The 17,862-nt window shown below is 44.2% G+C and overlaps 6 protein-coding genes across 6 annotated transcripts; 2 read left to right on the top strand and 4 right to left on the bottom strand.

Moving 5' to 3' along the window:
- Positions 1-236: 236 nt before the first annotated feature.
- Positions 237-425, bottom strand: HD556DRAFT_1200996 (uncharacterized protein; the record flags this gene model as incomplete). Its single annotated transcript, XM_041296386.1, has 1 exon — positions 237-425. A coding segment is annotated over one exon (189 nt), but the record flags the coding sequence as incomplete, so codon positions are not given.
- Positions 426-1,132: 707 nt separating this feature from the next.
- Positions 1,133-1,639, bottom strand: HD556DRAFT_1436365 (uncharacterized protein; the record flags this gene model as incomplete). Its single annotated transcript, XM_041305567.1, has 1 exon — positions 1,133-1,639. One exon carries the CDS (start codon positions 1,637-1,639, stop codon positions 1,133-1,135), a length of 507 nt encoding a protein of 168 aa, XP_041166870.1.
- Positions 1,640-5,144: 3,505 nt separating this feature from the next.
- On the bottom strand, positions 5,145-8,145 carry HD556DRAFT_1428520 (uncharacterized protein; the record flags this gene model as incomplete). The annotated part of the gene is made up of 12 exons (XM_041304721.1): positions 5,145-5,434; positions 5,468-5,510; positions 5,554-6,094; positions 6,147-6,285; positions 6,337-6,513; positions 6,567-6,864; positions 6,954-6,957; positions 7,005-7,153; positions 7,206-7,371; positions 7,426-7,583; positions 7,668-8,039; positions 8,086-8,145. The coding sequence occupies 12 exons, from the start codon at positions 8,143-8,145 to the stop codon at positions 5,145-5,147; spliced, it is 2,397 nt and encodes a 798-aa protein (XP_041166869.1).
- Positions 8,146-8,851: 706 nt separating this feature from the next.
- Positions 8,852-9,280, bottom strand: HD556DRAFT_1302884 (uncharacterized protein; the record flags this gene model as incomplete). The annotated part of the gene is made up of 2 exons (XM_041299565.1): positions 8,852-8,995; positions 9,044-9,280. The coding sequence occupies 2 exons, from the start codon at positions 9,278-9,280 to the stop codon at positions 8,852-8,854; spliced, it is 381 nt and encodes a 126-aa protein (XP_041166868.1).
- Positions 9,281-9,873: 593 nt separating this feature from the next.
- On the top strand, positions 9,874-10,833 carry HD556DRAFT_1436361 (uncharacterized protein; the record flags this gene model as incomplete). The annotated part of the gene is made up of 3 exons (XM_041305566.1): positions 9,874-10,285; positions 10,364-10,576; positions 10,631-10,833. The coding sequence occupies 3 exons, from the start codon at positions 9,874-9,876 to the stop codon at positions 10,831-10,833; spliced, it is 828 nt and encodes a 275-aa protein (XP_041166867.1).
- A 3,346-nt stretch (positions 10,834-14,179) lies between these two features.
- HD556DRAFT_1302882 (uncharacterized protein) lies at positions 14,180-15,750 on the top strand (the record flags this gene model as incomplete). Its single annotated transcript, XM_041299564.1, has 3 exons — positions 14,180-14,631; positions 15,334-15,413; positions 15,602-15,750. 3 exons carry the CDS (start codon positions 14,180-14,182, stop codon positions 15,748-15,750), a joined length of 681 nt encoding a protein of 226 aa, XP_041166866.1.
- Between the last annotated feature and the right edge of the window lie 2,112 nt (positions 15,751-17,862).

Genomic DNA, 17,862 nt, shown 5'->3' with positions numbered 1-17,862 from the left:
ATAATTGGTGTTTTGGTGATGGGGATGGCTTCAATGGCCTCGGGTTTGTGAAGTTGGTCACGGAATCGAGAGAAGTATGGAGGGCCATATGAAACGAGGTCTGAGAGAAACTTCCATGCATTAAATCTATCATGATGGCTAAGACCTGATTCATCAGGTGTGTCCATGTGAAGACCGAGCAGGTGTGTCCATCCTTTCTTTGGTGGCAGTTGTACTTGGGTATTAAATGGCGATGTCTTCCACAGCTCTTCGGAACACCTAAGGTCCTCCTTGGAGATGTCATGCTGCAGTGGGAACATCAGGCCTGATGTGAGATGCTTGAGAGATTCTGTTGAATTTTCAATTTTGTGCTGATGAGTTTTCAGGTCTACGTCAAAGTTATCATATGCATACACTGCAAGAAGTGACCGTCCAAGGGACTGGAGGTGTTGGTGAGTTTGCGCCGATAACGATTTCGTCGCGGCATGAATAGCATTTGGGATATCTTCTACAGCCGGATGAGCACCATATCTTTTACTTGACAGAAGCACCAGTATAAATTCTGATGCTGAAATGCCGACACGCTGCAGGGTTTCGAGAATGTCGTCCACCGAGTCCATTAATGACATATTGATATATATATATACATTATATTTATTAGCGATACATATATATTTCAACTTCTGCAGACTCTTTTGGGTTTTTGCCGCTGTGGCTGCCCTTGTTTACAAATGTTTTGTGCCAGCCGCTGTTGGAGAGGTTGGGGGGATAAAGTTTGGCTGGGTTTGAAAGGTTTGCGCATGTTTCTGGTTTACTAAGCACTAACTACTGCACTCGGATGCTGCTCCCTTCCTCTCCAACAAGGATGGGAAGGAGCCTGAGAAAATTCAGGGTCTGACTGCTAATCTGCAAAATACGGTCACATCGAGTCACACCTCGGCATAGCACCGGCACAGTCGACTTTGACTCTCCGCACTGCGCTCGATTTATTGGCGAGTCGTCAAACTTGAAGCTTTGAAATACAGCAATATATTATCATTAAGTATTGTGGTTCATGTAGTTATTGTGATTGTACTGCTGATATGGTCCTGAATAAGGTTGACTCTGTGCATACATCTGTACTACCTCAGCACCCACTCGAAAATCTACTCCGCTACTGGCCAGTGCTGGCGGCAGCGCAAAGTGAGGACTTGGAATAGGGGGAGGCTGAAGCTGAAGTGCGGAATGGTGCATGGGATAATGTGGGGGGTTGATAGCCGCCAAATGGTTCATGAATTGAATTTTGATGACTTGTGTCTTGTGGTACTGACTCAATAGTGTTATTGTTGGTTTCAACATGCCACCTGCGAGAATGGGGGTGATTGAATAAACCCTCGTACCGCTGGTTTTTCTTGAGTTCAGGTTGGCCATCAAAGAACTGCACAATTCGCTGGAGCAGCTCTGCCTTGAGTCCAGTCTCCGGTAATCGCAAGGCTGCAGCTATATCACATAGCTCGTCCAATTTTTTGGTCTTGATTGCGCCTGTAAATGCAACTTGGGACTGTTCCTGCTCTGCTTGCCGGTCACGTTTTCCCTGCTCCTCTGCAACCTTCTTCTGCTTGCTCACCTCATCTTGATGTTTACGCTCAGCCTGTTTGGCCTCCAGTTCCCTCAGCTCCATGTGGCCTTCCTGTGATGTGAGTACCCTCGAATACGGCTTCATTCATTTCTTGCCTGATCCCTTGCGAGATTTGTCTTCCAGCTTCTTGTTTCACCATTCCTTGTAGTGCTCGGCCATCTGACTCGAAAAATAGCAGTGAGTCTCTGCCGCATCCTTTTGATACATCAATAATTCATTCTCTCGATGTAGCCATCCTTCCTCAGCATCTTGGAGACGCTTGGCTGTTGTTTTCGGTCGCACAATCAGTGCAGGTGTTGTGCTTTGTGGCAATGACATAGGTGTTGCGCTTCGTGACAATGATGTCTGAAGAGATACTGATTGAGTGTGATGTCGAGGTGGGTATGCGCTGGTACCAGTCGTGCTGTTGGGGAGTGTTGGGGCATAGTCGAGTGAGCCAGCAAAATGTGATGGACCAGCCTCAGGCACTAATGACGGTGAATATTGTTGCAGTGTTGCTCCTTGATCTGTCATTTCACTGAAGCCACAGGTATGATTGCCTGAGTTGTCATCTAACTCAGCCTGATTCTGAACTGTCGGAGTCAGACGAGTTCTCGTGTAGTGGCTCATATGGTGTATCAGATTCGGAAAGGGGATTGGATTCGGAAAGGGGATCAGAGTTTGGATTGGCAGGAAAGGTGGTGGTGAGGTGCAGGTGGGTGGATGACTCGTAACTTGGTGCGTAATCCTCTTCTGTAAATATTCCTGGGTTTATTGGTCTAATTCTGCTCCTTTTCCATGCCTGTAGGATCGTCTCCTCTTTAAATGTGACATCTCTTGCCTTCATGTACTCTCAGATCACGTCGCACTTCTTGATTCCCTCCCCAGTCTCTTCCATTATGACCTCACTGTATCTCTGCCATTGTTTCTGCAAGGGACCGAAAACACCCACATCGAGAGGTTGCAAACAATGTGTTGTGTGGGGGGGAAGGCAAAAAAGGTGGATACCATGTTCTTCTGCTACTTGACGAAGTTTGATTGTCTCATGTGAGCAGTGTCCATTGTATATTAGGATGATTGGTTGACCAGATGAATTCTGTTCCTTGGATTGTGGCACGAAACTCTTCACAAACCACTCAGTGCCAATGAAGTCACTTGTCCAGCCATTTTCAGACGTTGCAATTCTGATATCAGAATTGAGTGAGCTTTTCTATCTATGATCGAGCAGAGACTCACATTATATCATCTTCTTCAAAGTACTCAGGATATATTTGTGACCCAGAAAATATGAAGCCAGGCTTCAAACTAGTGCCATCTGCACACACGCACTCGATCACTGTTACCAGCTCAAGCTGGTCACTCTTTGCCTTGACTCGGGCTTTTGCTGTCCATGAAAACAGGTACTTCATGTTGTCACATTTCCTCCCCCCTCCAAGTTGTATCCCCTTCTCATCCATGTTATACACATTGTCCCAGGGAATGTTCTCTGATTTCAAGAAGTCGTCCAGGAGTTTGAAGTGGTGATTAATAGTTGTGTAGTTGAACATTTGCATCCGCTTCGGGTCAATGCCTGTTGGGCGTCCCAGCTTGAGTTCTGGATTGCGAGCAAGAAAATCTTCAACCCAGGTTTTTGATGGCCCCTTATCTTTTCCAGTGAGCTTCTTCTTTGCCTTTAACTTCTCGCTAAGCTCTGACACCTTTGCACGAAGGTTGCGCTTGGAGAGAGGGTGACCTGTCATGGCCAGGTACTTGGCCCAATGACATATCTCCTGTCCTTCAGTGAGTAGTTGTTGGGTTTTGTGGGCTTTTGAATGAGGTTTAGTGAGGTTCTGCGCCCATCAATGAAGAGTATGGTATGAGACTTTGAACTCTGCAGCTGCTGTTTGAAGATTCTTGGTCTTCTTCTCTCTGATAGCCTGGATAGCAGCAGTGAAGTTGGCTTTGTGAATTGCATCTTCTTCAGCTTTCTTCTGATGCCTATGGTTTGGTGCCATTGTTTCAAGGATGTGAGTGTGATGCACGAGGAGATGACAATGCAAGACTTGGTGCACTTGCCAAGTGTGCCGTAGAGGAGATTGAATTTGTTACACACTCTCCTATCTGCTGTCATGTTTTCATACATGTCATCAATTCTTCCTCTATAGCATCTTAAAATGACAGGATGGCCTTTATCGAAATTGTGTTCTGGAATCCTAACGAGGTGATTGTGATGCTCCAGGTATAACTTTGTGAATATACCTGCAGGATCTATGGGATCTGGATGATTTATGTCCCTGCATGGTTACAAATTACCACTATTTCATCTCTTGCAGCTGCAACACGCAAGAATTTTTCATTCTACTTGGACAGTACATCATAGATAAGTAGTCTACATATGCCTGAATTTTTTCGAAGTGAGTTGAGCAGTGTGTTGTGGTGTTTTGAACATTTTGCACATTACATGCATGTTGCAGATTATCCAGAATAATAGTAGAGGTGTCTTCTACAGGTAGAAGCATCAGTTGTACGGTAGCTGCGTAAAGCCAAGCAGAGTTGAGACCAGCATCAAATTCAAGGCATGGCATCAGTTACTATCATTCCCTGCAATGTGTAACATTTTCATAAAATATTTTCTAGCCCCTCGACCACATCACTTTTTCTTTCGAAAATTTTACCTATCATAGATTTATATCTCTTCTACATGGATCTGATTTTTACTGATTTTTAGAATAATGTAGTGTGATGTTGGAGTAACTCTGAGAAAACTCAGGGTCACCCTCCAATCTGCACAATTTTGGTCATGGCCTGTCATGCCTCAGCATAGTAGCGGCACAATCAACTTTCACTCTCAGAAGTCTTCAAGTGTGCATTGGATTGTGTTGGAAAGGCTTGAAAACGCAGTATTATTAACTCAGAGTATTTAATACTAACAATAATAATTACTCTGAATGTAGTATTGGTGCCCTCCTGCATACACATCCTCAGTTTACACCATGCTGCCAACTCAAAAATCTGCATTGCCATAAGTCACTGGTGCAAAATAAGGGTGCCAAGTATGTGGAGACTTGAGAGTGAGGCTGAGGTGCAGGATGCTTGAATGTGTTGCCTTCCTGTGGTGTGGTGCCATTGGAGAGAATGATATAACATAATGTGGAGACTCAAGCAGAAGGTAGACACCACATACTGTCATTATGATGTATTAAATATGACACTGTCGCAAGAATACTGATACATAAGTGTGACAGTCCGTCAACCTTAGGCATATAGCACCAACACTGCGGTGATACATCAATCCTGTGGTGATACATCACCATGTAAGTATACCAGGGTCCAGCTCGTGTAGTGATACATTGCCCTCACTATCCTATGGGGTGTCATACCTTAAGCGTTTCTATACTGCCAGTTTACCTGCTTTGGGTTCGTCTTTGAGAAGGCCAGGCTGGACACAATACCATCAGTTCTCGATTTCATCGGGCAGAGGGCCATCAATATATACATCAACATCAGTAGGTATGTCATCATCGTCATGCCCATCATAGTCGTCTGGAAGAAGTTGAGACACTACTATCTTTGGAATGTCGGTCCAAAGTCATTGGCAGTGGTTAGCCATCGTCAGCTGTAGGCATACTTGTTGTTCTGCATAGGCGAGAGCTCCCTCCTGATAGTAGGCTGAACTGGAAACAACAACCACACCTCCTCGTTCTTTCCACCAGCGTGACTGCCACCAGAAAAACTCGATCACCCTGCACATTTCTTCAAGAAGTGATAAAACTCCCTCTGACCAGCGAGCCGTGCGCGCTTGTGCCTTGCACCATTCAATGTGCAGGCCTGAATGATAGTGTGAGTTAGAGAAAATAGAATGAGATGATGGCATACAGTCTCAAAGGCCAGCATCGTTGTTGTGCAAGGCACCTGGTGCCTTCCAGATCCACGAAATATCTTGTGTGCCTTCTGACTGACCAGGAGCAATATCACCCAATGGGCGCAATGTCTGTGACATGCAATACACGTAAACTCTCCTTCCAAGCCACCTTGCCCAGCAATGGTCCGAGAGTGAGGAGTGCTGAACGTGCATTGTTGTACTTGAGTTTGCTTGCCATCTTCTTCATTTCTGCAAGATCCAACATGCTACGAGCACATGTTGATGCCCGTTGGCCACATATATGGGTGCGCTTGACGGTCTTGAGGTGGGAGGAGAGTCGTATAGTCTGGCGTACTTCATTCAAGGCATCATTTGCCTGAGCAAATCTCAGATCCCATTCCAACACCCAAAGGGCATGGTTGCATTGATATGCAGGCAGCAATGCTGATGGCAGCCACAGAGTGAGATTCTCAGGCTTATCATTACCTGCAACTGGGGCTGAATCCGCCGATGGATGTGCTGCATGGAGTGAGACAACAGCAGGCATATAAAGGGCTTGGACTACTGTCCATGCCTTGATCTTGCACCGTAGCGTATTGCCTCGCACACACAAATTGGTTCTTCGGGTTTCGGTGGCATGAACCCCAAGAGCAGCGGTATCTGCACGAAACCAATGCCTGGAGGAGGGTAAGCAAAGCAGAAGAGGCTGCAATCAATAAACTGCCGCACTGTTGATCTTCCAAGTCTAATCCAGAGGAAATAAGCTGAAATGGTGATATTTCATCGTGCAAAGAAGTGTTGATACTGCCCTCTAAGTTGCAAGCCTCATTCTCAGCAAGTCGCAGTCGGACTGCAGTCTGTGTCATTGCTTGAATAAAATCAGGACAGAAATGTGAAACATTCTGAATATGACACTTACATGTGACACGACTTTCAAATGGATTAAGCTCTGAATTGTCCTCCTCCCAGGCCTCTACTTCGGATGTCCAGGCGGTGAGATGAACCTCATTGATACCGCACTCAAGATCTGTGAGCTCTTCACCATAGGACTTGGCACAGATCACTGTATCCTTCAGTTTACATATGAGAGTGTGACCTGACATAGCATGAGTCAACGAGCTTTGAGTAGCAGAAGACTTCGAAGCTTACCAAACATTGTGACCTTCTTCCAATTCCAGTCACTAAAATTATCGTCTAATGTATCACGACAAGAGCCTGGACCCATCTCTTTAGTGCTTGTAGCTACCTGGTTGATATTTGCCCAACCTCTCTCTGGCGCTTCTCCGTCTGTGCGACCCACACCTTTTGAATAGTTAAATGAAAATCGAGTCTGGCAAGCAGGGATATGAGCATTGAGGTGGAATTTTGGGACAACAAATTGTATATGTTTCTTCTCACGATCAAACCATAGATTAGGAGGCATGGAGTTCAAACAATTCCAAATCTTCTTGTGCCATTAACAGGCAATGTCATAAGACAGGTTGCAGTCGAGTATGTCGCTGCTGGCGATCACGGAGAAAAGTAGTCCATGTTCACGTACCTGACAATCAGGTCAGAGGTGTGAGAACAGTGCGAGATGTCACTTACTTCTCTCCTTTTTGTAGATCACCAACACCATGTGCAAGCTTCATCTCATACTGTGCACAGTCAACAGTTCCAACACCTGTTGCTGCAAGACCTCTTGATGATTTTGTGTCGGCCATGTTAACTGCGTTGTGGCTAACACACATACTCCACTATCCAAAACCCATTGAGTCACACATGAGTCAAACAGCGAAAGAGACCAACCTCTTGTGGCACAGCGATGCGTTCTGCCAGATATGTCTTGTATTCACATCCTTCAACAAAGTATGCTGACCCAGCATTCAAGCTAGGGTCACGCTCATCACTTGATACAGCTTTCCGTTTGAGACGAAAGTTGGCATCTATTGCAAGAAAGAGGGCATACAGCCATCTTTGTGAGTTGGTTAGTGGAGGTGGCTCCTTGCCAAATGACATGCAAGCTGACCTTCTATTGCTTGGTGCATCCTCCCAGTCATCCGGCAGGTTCTTCCCTGGCTGCGGACATGCAGGACACAAAACTACACAGTCCCCCTGGTCTATAGACTCCAGACCGTCAGGATCATGACTCTTTCCTGCCCGTTTGAAAGCCTTGAGGTTACGCCACTCTCATATCATATGTAAGAAAGCAGAATAATGGTCCTGTTTGAGCATTAGTGAATAATGGTTGTCAAAAAGTGTGTCACATGCCTTGATTGGAGTCATTCCCATGTTGTCAGAGCGTCGGGCCAAGCTATGATAGAACTCGTATGCTGAAACCTTCGACTCAAAAGACAGCAGATGGAACATCTCCAAAAGAGCGAAGGTTGCAGCTGTCTGAGGCTCCAAAGACGTAGCTGGAAACCAACGTGCACATAGCAGCTGAATATAATGAATCTGTGCCTTTTCACACCCACAATAATCGAGTCCAATCTCGTGAATGCCATGCACATCAACGACTACAAAGCCATCGCCACTGGCAGATTTGGCATTGAGGCATTGTTCCCCTGGACTATGCCCAAGCTGCACATGCAAGCCAAGGTATTTCAGTGAGGTGCACTGGAAATACTTCTTGTTCCATTCCTAACCCAAAGTCAGCCCTGTGAAGACGGCTTGGTACTAAGCTTACATCTATTCTGTGCAAAGGATGGCTTGCATGACATTTGATGATACAATCTCGACACATCATCTTTGTTCCAAAGCAATCTTTGCACCGGTAAATTGGCTCCCCCTTGCCATCACAACTGCACTGAGAACCATGCATATCATATCCGTGGCCTTCCAGATAGATCATTTCTTCCAGGTATGTAGCCCGTTCTGGAATCCACCATTTAAGAGGATGGTCCTGTCGCACATTAGATTAGACAAATGATTCTTTGAAAGATCTTCAGAAGTCAAAAACTCACACCTGCAGTCCATTTTTGCTTCACAGTTGGAACTTCCTGTTCAATATTTTCAAAGTCAGGGTTCGCTTGCAGGGAGTTCATTCCATGAGTCAAAGCCTGGGGTGTCCAAACCTGCATCCTCGGGCAAATCAGGTGCCAGTGGCGATGGTGGGGAGGAAGAAACAAATTGTGTTGATTGAAGGAAAACATTGTCATCTCGAACTCCATATACTCGGTGTCGCTGATATTCAACAGTATCATTGTTTTTCTCTATGTAAGGAACAAGTCTAGGTTTTTTGGAACGGCAACCCATTACACGCAGATATGTAGAATGTAGATGGGAATGTTCAAATAAACAAGTTTATTTTAGGAAAGTTTGGGAAGACTTTGGAAACACTTAGTGACTCTCATGCTGGCAAGGATCTGCTCAGTGCTGCAGCAGTAAACACTATCTTTGACTCTAACAGGATTTACCAAACTTCGATACATCTGTAGGTCGAGCACTCAACATCATTGTCTAACTCCCCAGTAGGCCCAGTCTGATGCACGCCCCACCCCCCAGTAGGTCCAATAATCTCTAGGCCTTACACCACTCTCTCGGAACTCCTGCTTTAGCAACCAGTGTGTTTCCCAAAGTAAAAAACACTTGATGTCCTACGATTCAGGTCAGTACAATCAGTAAGTAAAGTCTGGAGTACTCACAACACAACGTTTTGCCACTGCACGGCAGAGTTGTGTGGCTTGTGAGACAGTTATAGGTGTGTCCCTTTCAACATCAAAGTCAGGCGGTAAGACTTCCTCCCACAATGGCTGCATCTCATCTAACTCCTCACATATGTCATCAATTAGAAGGTTGGTTTGACTGGCCCAAGGCGGACATCTCCTGAACTCAGGGATTTTGAAACATAGGAACTCGGCCTTGGTCTGATTGGCCTCCATATTGAACCTTATGCTGTCTAGTGTTAGCAATGATGTTTATGGCAGAATAGTTATTCACGCACCTGGTGAGGAAAGGAAAATAGTATAGGTTCTTGTAGAATTTAGATACATTTATATGTAGCTTCAGATGGTTTCACGCTGTCAGAACCATGTTATAAAGAAGTGTATTGGAGTGTATTGAAGCCAAAAACTCGCATTAAAACTCACATTAATGCTCATCGAGTGAATTACAGAACATATGGTAGCTTTGCATTGGCGTTCAACTTGCTAGTACGATCCTCACCGACATCCTAACCATCCACATGAAGAGTGGGTACACTGTTGCATGAGTAGAGTGTCGTAAACAAGCAATTATAATCATAAATCTCGCATTAATTGAACTGAGCTCGGCCTAATTACTATTGTAAGACTCAATACGATTTGTCAACTGAGTTCACGTTTCACCTTGTTAGTGAATACAACTTTCATGGGACGACAATGTTTGTATCACACTCCTGAGGAACAGGCAGAGGCAGCTCGCAGATATAGGCACAGCTATTATGAAAGGTATGTTAAGACCGTGACGATGTTGGAAGCTTAGAAATGACTGGGAAATGTCAAAGGCTTCCAGAAAAGCGAAGAATAATGAGGATAAGGCAGGAAGAGATGTAGTGGCAAGTATTCTAACAGCTCGTCAGCCCAAGGGGGTGCGGTCACTGAACACCTACAAAGCTTATTCTAAGCTTTACTATGCTTCATGCATAAAGCCGGTAGTAGATGCCAAGATGAAAGTGCTCAAGCTTCCAGCGGGTGATGGAGGCAGTGAAGGGGATGAGGAGGGTGAGAAAGAAATTGAAGGGAAGGATGAGTCGACACAGAAGAAGCCCAAGGCCAAAAGAGTCACTGTGATGAAGCGAATTACAAGGGAAATGTATGAAACCGAGACTCCTGAGGTCAAAGCTGAGGTGGCAGCATATGTCAAGCAGATCAATGACGAGAAAACTCAACTGTTAGAGGCTGCCAAAGGTGGAGACGTAGATTGTCAGACATGCGTTCACACTTTATGAACGTTTGGAGTCTGCACTCACCTTCGCATGCTTTCAGAACTATTGATTGACTTGTTGATGTCCTCACCAAATTCTTCCAAGAACTTCAACATCTCACTGGGTGGTCCTACTCCTGTTTTGGGAGGAAAAATTGATGTTAGTAGTTTTCATGTTGGTTGTACAGAAATGGGAAACCTGTTCTCAGACACATATCCCAACTTCAATGGCAGGATTATGAAACCCTGGCTAGAATTTGTCAATCGAGTATATCGTGAGTGTGAATATGAATTCACTCACCGAAAACAATACTGATTTATACTCTCAGCTACTGCTGCAGCAAAGGCATCAGCAGGTGGTGTTCAAGGGATGAATGAACTGATAAAGATTGATAATGATGTATCAGTATCCCACGGCACTTCAGATGCATTTACATCCACACTACTCCCACCACTTGATGAGTCAGAGGAGCTCAGGTGCTTGGCAGACAACTTCCTTGCAACCTTTGGATCCCTGCTGCTCTCTTCTTAGATAGATGATCTATAGATAAATACCTATAAAACCAAATATCTCCACGGTCAGCAATCCAGACAAATACCAATGGCTGATAACGTGGTCATTTGTGGGGGCTTGTTGTATACTTCCCAAGGTATGTTCAGCTAAAGGTACTTCTGCAAGATCAGTAAATATGATGGTCAATCCAATCTATGGACTTGACAGAAACAAACAAACAAATAATGGTCACCCCAACAGTATGGCAATAACCAAGGAAATAGAAAGTTCTCCCTTAAGCTTCCTTTCAACAACAGTGCCTTGTACCAAACTGTACTCCAAAAAGAATGGTGCGAAATTACAATGATCAACCCCCTCAGCACAATACAGGTAGAATCAAAAGGTCAAGACTAGTCCAATGCTTTATTGTAGAACTCTTAGCTCAATATTGAACCTGCTGTCAAGGAACTCACTTTTGAGTATTCAAACAGACTCAGGAACGGACATCCTTGGATTTAATACCAAGTCCCCTCTTCAACAGCTAAAGTCTAGTAGGCACGGAAAACCTTGGCTCAGTATCGCTACTCAGATGAGTGAGGTCAAGCTTCACTATCAATCCCTAAAGTCTCCTCACTAAGCTACTCTGAGTCTTAGGTGGATGTAGAGACAACACAAATATTTTGGAATGTGTTTTTGGAAAAAGAACACCAAAGGCTGGTGAAAGTAAAACAAAAGAGAAAAGAAAATAGAAATTTGAATAAAACTGTGGCTGTACCTTGCTTGCTGGTTGTTGCACACAGTAAGCTCGCAGCTAGTCGTTTAGTATGATGAGCTTGCAGTATTACTGTCTCTTGAGAATGTTCCTCTCAGTCTTGAACAGTTCTTGACACTGATGCTGACACTTATCACACCTTACTCACAACTTAATGTTAGATGGGTGTCATATCCCGTATTCCGGACCTACATCCGATAATGTTCCCACGCCTCATCCGGACCTTCGGACGCCCTATCCATGTCTCCAGTCCTCTACCCATCCGGATCCCTGCACCTCTGCACATCCACATCCGCGCATCCATGTCCAGATCCCTTTACCTCCGAACATCGGACCTCCATACCTCCGCAGCTAGCCTGCATCATTCATCCTTTGTCCTATTGCCCTAATATCATATCCCGTATATCCACGCTTCTTGTCTGGACATCTGGTCCGGTCCGGTCCGGTCCGATCCGATATACGATAAGCTTCCTAATTCATTTCCTGTGCATATAACGTTAACACAGCCTATTCCTCTATTCGGTATTCCTTGTCCTCGGTTTCTCGGTTATACTTACTACCGGTACGCTTACTGATCCGTTAACCTATGCTTCATTTCCGACTCGCGCTTGATAACTTTGCTTATGCTTCATACATAGCCTCGGATGCTTGCTTACTGATCTTTCCGTTATTTCCTTAGTATATAAACTCTTGTATATGTCCTGTAGTTCCTCAGTCTGAATATCATATTAGTCCTCGCACTGGATCTCACTCTAAGTCCTCATATCAGTTCTAGTCTATCGACTTAGTCAATATCCATCTCGGGCCTAGGGAGAAATTCCCTAGGCCAGAGCTCCACTTATCCGCTCATCCGCTTATCCGCTCATCCGATCCTCCGAAGTTTCCGGACGTTCGTCCGAAACTTTCCCGTGGTCCTCCGGACCTATTCTGCTTCGGACTTTGTCCTTGCAGCCTTTCCTCTGTTTGCTTCTACTTAGGACTTGTCCTAAGTAGCCATTACACGTATCCGTATCAGGACGAAACCTCATCGTAATTTCCGGAAGTTCCTCCGGAACTTTCCCGCACTCGTCCGGAAAGTCCTTCCGAACTTTCCCGCGCTCCGGACGTCCTTCGGACGTCCTTGGACTTTCTTCGGACATCATTCTGAAATTAAGGGCACATACTCGGGTAAGGGGCGCAGCGCACGAGCTGAAGCCAAGCCCCTCAGAATCAGTCCTACCCTTTGTGCACGGTCTTAACAATGGGCTGAAAACTCCCACTTGGTGTTATGACTTGGATAGGTTGAGCCTTCTCTGGCCGAATGGCCAATCGTCTGGTGACAGAAGAATAGGTTCTAGACTTGGTCGAAGGCCAAGGTATCCTCCGATGAGCTTGGTAAGCATGGCAGCTCGTCAAGCTATAGGGCTAACGGATGTACAGCTAAGGTAGTGTTGGCTTGCCTTAGAAGTGTGGTCTAGACAGAGGGACTGGAGGTCACTCTGAAAGGATGTTCAAGGGAAAACCAAGTATATCAAAGTAGGGAATACAATGCTATGTATCTACATTATATAGGGTCTAACTACATAGTTCGGGAGGAGTCTGTATCTGTGGATCTATCCTAGTCAGAGATAAGATCATGAGGCAAGCCATGCTTGTCTGATAAGATGTATTGAGGTGCCTCTTCTATGTCAAGATAAGTACATGAGACACTCCAGCCTCTGAGTCCATCAACGCATGAGGTGGCATGTGTCGGTCTAGTTTTACATGAGGTGGACAGCCATCATGATGGGATTGGGAGGCCTTTCTAGGCTAGGGTGATGTCATAGCAGCCCAGGCTGCTCTAGGTATCCAGCAGCATCCAGGCTGCTCTAGGCTTCTGGCGGTGCTCCGCTGTGTCGGTAAGTCGGGAAGAGGGAGCATAGGGTGAAGGTGGCATGTTATTGTAACACTTGGTGCTACATATTATTTCAAAACTGGAATCATTATATACACAATAAATGTGGCTGTGCTACTAGTATATTCAAGAGTCATCAAGAGTCATAATGAGTCATTGGGTATTTTGCTAAGTCATCCTGGCTTGTTGCTAGTCATGTGACCTATCCAACTCCTGATGACAAGTCCAGAAAGAGAGTAAGAAATGTCACATGATGTGAATCCTTTGTGTGTCTGTCTTTTCTTTGCTTTGTTCGATGGGTTGAAAATGACGCGAGCCTAGTATTTAGGGTTTTACTAATGTTTTTCCAGGACAACATATGTGGGAAATATTTTTCACAGTCACCTGACATGCGTGGGATTTTTGTCTGGGTCATCACCATGGCTGACTAAGCAAAACTCATTGCAGAATTAAATGTACTAAAATATTCAGTCTGCTCACATGCAAACTCGTAAAAATGAAAAAAGCGAAAAATATTCCCTTAGCCTCAGTCTGACTTCAGAACTCAGGTTGATACTAGCTGTCCAGTCATTGATACCACAATTCGGACAAGCCCTGCTGTTGCAGTGACAGCACCTCATGCTACCATTTGTGGTGTCCTTCAAACCCTCCTGAAGCAGCAGAGTAAGTCACTCACACGTACTGCGCAACCTGTGATCACTCCACAGACTTCACCTTCCGATGTCATCTTATCACAGGCCATGCCTCACCCTAGTCCGCAGACACTGCCTGCACTACCTGACTCGACTTCACCATCCAATGTCATCTTACCACAGGCCTTGCCTGACCCCAATCCACAGCTACCTGACTCGACTTCACCATATGATGTCGTCTTACCACGGGCCTTGCCTGACCCCAATCCACAGACACTTCCTGCACTACCCAACTTGTCTGCTCCAGGGCTGGAAGAGGTGCTGTCTGGAGCATCATCCTCCGGTCAGCCTGTAGAAGTACCAGACATCAGTGTCAATGTTCCTCATGGTAATTCTCAGAAGTGCAAAAACTTGCAGGATAAGGCAGGTGTGGAACTACTGGTGGCAGAGCCGCCTGTCACAAGCTGTCCCAAATGTGCCCGTATCGAGTTGAGACGTAACAAGATTGCAAACTCAATTGGCCAGGAGAACACCACTCAGAAGAAATCCAAGACTCAAAAGTGAGTTTTTGGGGATGTGACTGGATGACATTGACCAATATCTTTTACCAGAAACCAGAATAAGAAGGCCAGGGAAAAAATTATGCTGTCCTTGTCTTGTGTGCTGAAGCTTTTGAGAATATCAATGTTTTTGGAAAGTTGCAAGTTCTTCGATGCACTGTATGATACATTACATCTTCTGCATGATACATCACAGCTTCATCAAATTCTGTGCACTGATATATCACAACTTCTTCAAATTATTTGCACTGTGTGATACATCACAGCTTCATCAAATTTTATTAGGGACTTTCAACTTGCTTTGTTGATCATTGATCAATGTTTCAAGGTTCATCAAATTCATTGCGGTGCATGATACATCACAGCTTTGTCAAGATTTATTAAGTAATGATGAGTTTAGTATTTCAGCGCTCAGCAAGGGACTTGGCCCATTAGACTGGGAAACCACGGTATCCAAATCAGCTAGATCTCATCAAATTGAAACTCACTGATCATTAAGTTGTACTGAAGTATTGATGCCGGTCATACACAAATTGTAATATAGCAAAGTTTTCTAGTGTTGGGTCATACTGCATTCAGCATTCATATTATACATAGAGGCGATAAATTCAAAGCCTTTTAAATGTCATCATATGATGCACGGGGAAACACCACATAGCACTTTTTCTACTTGAGGAAAAAGTGCTATGTGGCATTTCCCAGGTACAAGTCCGCATTAGGAAGGAAGAAACGGGGAAGAGATGATGTCACTCGAGGAACGAGAGCCACGTGGCATCTCCCAGGTACAATGTCTGAAGGAAGAAGCGGGAAGAAGCAAGGCAACAGGTACCAGTGTCACAAGTGACACATCAGTCAATAGCCTACCAAAAAGGTTCATGATTCACTAATATATCAGCCTACAGCTGCTGCCTGAATTTTTTTGAAGCCAGTTGAGCATAATGTTGAATTGTTATAACATTTTGCATATTAGGAACCATGGATATATTACAGGGAATGATAGTACTAGGGAAGCTCAAAGTTTTTGTTTTTGTTTTTGGGGTGGAACAATATTATCAACTAGCAACTGATAAGATCAATCCTAGAGGATACATTTTGGGGCAGGAATTTTACCCGTGTTAGTTACAGCCATGTGCAAAAACCTTGACAGTAGTGCACATGACACAAATACATTAGGAGATAAAACAAAATAAAGTTGTCCACAATTGTATGTGCCTTCCCTAGGCTAGTAGCTCATAACTGATTATTATCATATCTTTAATGACATACCTTCCATCTTCGATGAACTTTCTGATACTGCTGTTGAAACTGAACATAAAACAACTCCAACTGTCCCAGTGTAGGACTTGAAGTCCTTGTGGCCTTGTAGAGGTCTATTTTCCAATGCATGTTGAAATGCTAATCTTACACAAATAATTCCCTATTATATCCGACTCAATACACACCAAACCCGAAAACATCGGACATCGGACATCGGACTATTGGACATTGCATCGGGTTTCACATTGGCCTAATACTATATATTTCGCATACCTTCTACTTACTTATTTATCTTTCTACCTCCAAGTAGGAGGAGGTCATCTGATATTAGTAGTTCTTCACTGAATTCCACAATATCATCCTTTCTTTATCCGAAACACTCCAAAACATCTGACAGTAACTTGACATTTGCTATCCCCGCCATTTGCTAACTTTCCCGACACAATCCAACACAACCCAACATAATCTGCTAATCTGAAAGCCCAAAAACATCGGACCTGACATTTTTACCTTCAGACATCGTAATTATATCTTCAGACTTTGTTTCCATTGCTCGGACTATCTTCCTTTTCATATAACTAATTATTCTAATACCTCACAGTGAACCCCTCAGGTCAAATGCACTTGTCTTGCAAGTATAGCAGACTAGGCTGTGCTAGACCACAACATTTTAAATTGCTGGTTACTTACTTCGTGTAGTGACCAGCAATTGTTGTTTCATTACACCGCCAAACTTGGTCATTCATTGGTGTCTTGCTGTTTAAGTTGTGTACAGCATACAGCATTAACACTAGGTTCATCATTGTTTGTTGTAATGCTTGGGCTCGTTGTAATGAGACAACAATTGCTGGGTACTACACGAAGTAAGTAACCAGCAATATTAAATGTTGTGGTCTTGCGCGGCCTAGTCTGCTATACTTGTAGACAAGTGCGTTCAACCCGAGGGGTTCGCTGTAAGGTATTAGAATAATCAGTTATACTAAAAGGAAGATAGTCTGAAGCACGAGAAACACAGAGTCCAAAGGTATAATTATAAGTCCAAAGGTGAAAATGTTGGGTCCGATGTTTTCAGGTTTCAGGTTTCAGGTTAGCGGGGTACGTCGGGTTACATCGGATTAGTGTTGGGAATGTAATGAATGTCGGGGATAGTGAATGGTGGGTTACTGTCAGTGTTTTCGGAGTGTTTTGGATAAAGAAAGGATGATATTTGCGGAATTCAACGAATATCTAATGACCTCCTCCTACTTGGAGGTAGAAAGGTAAATAAGTAAGTAGGAGGTATGCAAAAGATATAGTGTCTATGTAGAATTTCAGAGCACTATAGGCGAAAGTAGTAGCGGTAATTTTCGGATCTGATGTCCTATGTAATAAGACATGTGGTACTGCGGACATGTAATAATGCAGTCTACAGTGTTAGCAATGTGAAATCAGATAACTACGCACCTAGTGGGGATAGATATGACAGGACAGGACATAGGGAGGACAAATGTGCGGGAAAATATTGGGTCCGATGCGTGGGAAACATCAGGTCTATCGGATTAGTGTCGGACTACGTTGGGTTAGTGTCAGGTTAGCGGATAAATGTTAGATTGAGCGGGTAAGTGTCGGATAACATTGGGAAGTGATTCAAGTGTTTGACATGCATTGGGAATTAGCTGAATATGTGCTCAGTGCGAGCCTGAGTGCTACATTGTGTTGGGCCCATATTAGGCTATTTGATGGTACAGGTCAACTGCTACACATTGCTCAAGCAGCACACATTAAATCTAAAAAATATTAGACATTGGATTATCAGACATCACATTGGACATTGGATTTTGCATTGACCTATCAGAAAACATCCTCCCTATGTCATGTCCTGTTATATCTATCCCTACTAGGTGTGCAGTTATTCATTTTATATCACTAACATTGTAGACCACATTATTATATGTCTGCAGTACCACATGTCTTATTCCATAGGACATCAGATCC

The sequence above is a fragment of the Suillus plorans genome, assembly GCF_016647745.1.
Source record: "Suillus plorans strain S12 chromosome Unknown HD556scaffold_2, whole genome shotgun sequence".
NCBI lineage: Eukaryota > Fungi > Basidiomycota > Agaricomycetes > Boletales > Suillaceae > Suillus > Suillus plorans.
This window is presented reverse-complemented; position numbering and strand designations above follow the sequence as displayed.